Raw genomic sequence first — 4,145 nt, forward strand, 5'->3', positions numbered from 1 at the left:
TCCAACAAGAACATAAAAAATTTAAAAAAACAAGATGAAGTAGGATTCCGAACGACCAACGAAAATACAAAATGAAAATCCTACTCGTGACGCAAATTCTACTCTACATTGCAAGGTGATCTGTAATTCTTACATAATAATATTAAAAGTACAATGTAGAGTAGAATTTGCATCACGAGTAGGATTTTCATTTCGTATTTTCGTTGGTCGTTCGGAATCCTATTTCATCTTGTTTTTTTAAATTTTTTACAATTATAATGGAGGTCTACTTTTAGTATTGGTGTTAAAAGTGTTTAACTTGTAACTCAAACTTTCTATTTCCTTTTCTATCAAAACTTAGAATGTTAACTTTGCATATTTCATCCAATCTGACTGCCTATAAGTTATGTCAATTAATATTCTGAATTTTTTTTTGTTATTTCTAAATAGGTACTGTCAGAATATGAGCAGCGAAATTGCTCCTTTAAGGGAAAAAATTACTGCTCTCCAGGATGCTTCTACTCTCCTTGAAAATGTTGAAAAGGAAATAAGTAAGCAAGGAGAAGACATCAAGCAAAGTATGAAAATTGCTGCAAATGAAATGATAAAAGCGATTCGGGAGTCTGAGAGTCAGCTCACTAATGAAGTGGAGGCAACAATGATGAATAAATTGCTAGTTGTTTCTAGCCAAAAAATGTCTGTTGATGCCTCTCTAGGTCAGCTGAAAAAATTTGATGAGTATTTCATGGACGCCATAAAGGGAGATAAGCCTCAACTAGCCTTACTTGCTAAGCAAAATATGATGAAACGAATGACAGAAGCCCTCGAGAATGTAAGGATGGAAGAATTTAATCCAATGGATAGAGCTGATATGAAATTTGTGCAAGGAAGTGCCAACATTTCTGTGGGGAATCTTGAATGTTCACTTTTGGCTATACAAGAGTTTAAGATTGAAGCTAGTGGTATTAAACTTGAAGGAAGAAATTTTGTATTTTCACTTTCTATTATTTTACCAAATAGCTCTGTTCGCCTCTCACTGCCAATTGAGTATCTTTCGTGCACTTTGGTACCAGTTTTTAGTGGGCCACCTATTTTTACAACAGTTTCTACAACTCCACTTCCTGGACTTTATCAAGTTAAATTAAGTTGTACTGGTAGTCATTGTTGTACTGTTGAAGTAGAGGTGCATGGTGTTAAGATCAAAGATAAGCCTCAAATCATGGTACCCAGCATACCCTTGAAAGCAATTGGAATAGATCTTGGTACAGCCTACTCTTGTGTTGGCATCTTTCATGATGGTAAAGTTGAAATTGTACCTAATGAACAAGGCAACAGAATAACATCAAGTTTTGTTGCTTTTACTGACGTTGAGCGTTTGATTGGTGACTCAGCTAAAAACCAGGCCTCTATGAACCCACTGAACACTGTGTTTGATGCAAAGAAGCTTCTTGGAAAGAGGATTGATGAGTCATCCATTGTGTCACATAACAAATATTGGCCATTTAAGCTACTGGAAGGTATGAATGGGAGACCTCTGATTGAAGTAGAGTACAAAGGAGAAGTTAAAATGTTCTGTGCTGAAGAAATTTTGGCAATGACATTAGGCAAGATGAAAGAAATGTTTGAGACATATTTTCACCTACCAGCAGTTGTGGATGCAGTTATTACTATTCCAGCTTCCTTCAATTCATTGCAGCGTCAAGCTACAAGAGATGCTGCAGCAATTGCTGGTCTCAATGTGATTCGTATGGTCATTGAGCCTGTTGCTGCTGCACTAGCGTACGGCTATTATAAAAGGATCTCTGAGATACGTAATGTGCTCGTTTTTGATTTAGGAGCTGGTTTTTTAAATGTTGCTGTTGTAATTATTGAAGAAGAAATATGTGAAGTGAAGTCTGTTTGCAGTAATTCTAATGTTGGTGGTAATGAATTTAACAAAAGGTTGGTAGATTATTGTAGCATGCAATTTAGACGTAAGTACAAAAAGAATTTATTTGAAAGTAAGAGATCTGTTGTTCGCCTGATGGTTGCATGTGAGAGAGCGAAAAGAATGCTATCTTCAGAGTCTCGTGCCTCAATTGAATTGGATTCGCTTTTTGAAGGGATAGACTACTACACTACCATCACTCGAAGCAAGTTTGAAGAAATCAATGCTGATCTTTTTTCTGTAACCTTAGAATTCATTGAGAAAGCACTTCGTGATGCTAAAATAAGCAAGGATGAGATCCATGATATTCTTTTAATTGGTGGCTCAACTCGTATTCCATACGTCCAAAAGTTGTTACAGGATTTCTTCAATGGAAAGAAATTAAACAAATCGGTCAATCCAGATGAAATTGTGGCATGCGGCGCTGCTCTTCAGGCAGCCATTTTGAGTGGAGATGAAAGTGAGACACTTCAAGACACATTTCTCTTGAATGTAATACCATTTTCTTTTGGAGTTGAGACTGCAGGTGGTGTATTTATGGCTATGATTAAGCGAAATTCTACTTTTCCTGCTAAGGTACAAGAAACTTTCACAACGTACTATGATAATCAGACTAATATAGTGATTAAAGTATATGAGGGAGAGAGAGCTATGACGAAGGACAATTCCTTACTTGGGAAGTTCTTAGTTTCTGGCATACCAAAAGCACCAAGAGGCTGCCCAAAGATTACTATCACTTTCAGCATTAATTCAAATCAAATTATTGAAATGTTTGTTACTTATGAAGGACTCACTACTCCAGGAGCTGTCAGTGCAAGTGCTGGTATTGAAGGTCTTTGTGAACTGGATGAACCTTTAACATTTCCATCAGGCTACATTGATGGCAGCAATGTCATTAAATTTCACTTTACTCCACCAAGTAGCGCGCTCACTGTTGATGACATGGAACATATGGTCGCAAATGCTAATCTTTTTAGAGCTGATGATAATCAACAGAGGCAACGGATTGCTGCAAAGAACCATTTGGAGAGCTATGCATTTGATGTGAAGGACAAGCTACGAGTGAAAAGAAATCTGACGGAACAACAACTTAGAGTGATTGACAAGTGTGACCAGGTCATTAAATGGTTAGATGAAAATCAATATGCTGATAAAGTAGAGTTTGACTATCAAATAAATGAGTTAGAGAAAGTCTGTTCTCCTGTGATAGCTAGCTATTCTAAAAGTGATGCTGCTTCTACTTCGAAATGACTCAATCATTTTGTCTTCCTGTGTATAATTAAACTGTATTGTGTGTTAGCATAATTATAGATTATTTGCAACAAATAATTAGTTAGTTTTTAGTTTGTAAATCTTGCATCTTTATATAAAAATTGTGACAAGAATTTTTGCTCTTAGTCAAAAGTGTTTGCTTTTTTGGTTGTATTTATTTTGGAAAAAAGCTGCTTAATGCAGTGACATTCAATTTGGAAAAGTTTCTGTGGCTATATTGCTTGCTCAAAGCCTATATTACAAAATTATTCCAGTGCTGCACTGCATGGTTTGGAAATATAAACATCAGTAATTAGCTTTTAAATTTATCTATTTGCTGCAAAATATTTCAAATGCCAGCCTGTCTGGTAAGGTGTAATTGAACCTGGGCTAATGAAAATTAATGCATACCATTCAAAAGTATATAAGAGGATGTATTGGACATTGCAAAATTGACGAGTATTAAATGCAGTTAGATCTGCATAATATAGAAGACTATGCACAGAAAAAATTGACATTATGCTAGCTATAATAATGATATAGCTCAGTACCTACATTCCTTCATTTAGCTCATTATACTATGATAGCCAATAAAAAACAATTCAAGTATATAAGTTTTACATGTTATTAGGTTGGTACACCGCCATGGTTGCAATACATGTTTCTTCAGAAAGCATTTTCTAATATCATGTACAATGAAATACGTAAAAATATCTAGTTTATTCATCAATGTCAAATCCAGATCCACTTTCTTGCTCCTCTTCCTTATTCTCTTCGTTGCCTTCACTTTTAATGCTTGGACATTCAAACTGTAGTTTAAATCCCATGCTTTGTGTTGAGTCCTTCTCACTCAAAAACAATAACAAGAAGTCTGATGTCTTGATGTGTCTGTTAGCGATAGAGTTTATATCATCACCAGTTATTGGCTGGTAGTGAGTATGAGTCTTGTAGTCAATGATTTCTAATGAATCTCCTTCAGCAATATCTA

General features: G+C 35.4%; 1 protein-coding gene across 1 annotated transcript in view; it reads left to right on the top strand.

Annotated features, from left to right (window-relative positions):
• LOC100636184 (heat shock cognate 71 kDa protein-like) overlaps positions 1–3,291 on the top strand; it is a 10,040-nt gene extending 6,749 nt beyond the window's left edge. The window contains exon 2 of the mRNA XM_019998415.1: positions 430–3,291. Within this exon, the coding sequence (XP_019853974.1) occupies positions 430–3,157 (2,728 nt within the window). The 3' untranslated portion in view covers positions 3,158–3,291. The remainder of the gene's footprint in view (positions 1–429) is intronic.
• Positions 3,292–4,145: the final 854 nt, after the last annotated feature.

The sequence above is a fragment of the Amphimedon queenslandica genome, unplaced genomic scaffold, assembly GCF_000090795.2.
Source record: "Amphimedon queenslandica unplaced genomic scaffold, v1.1 AMPQUscaffold_13518, whole genome shotgun sequence".
Taxonomy (NCBI): Eukaryota; Metazoa; Porifera; class Demospongiae; order Haplosclerida; family Niphatidae; genus Amphimedon; species Amphimedon queenslandica.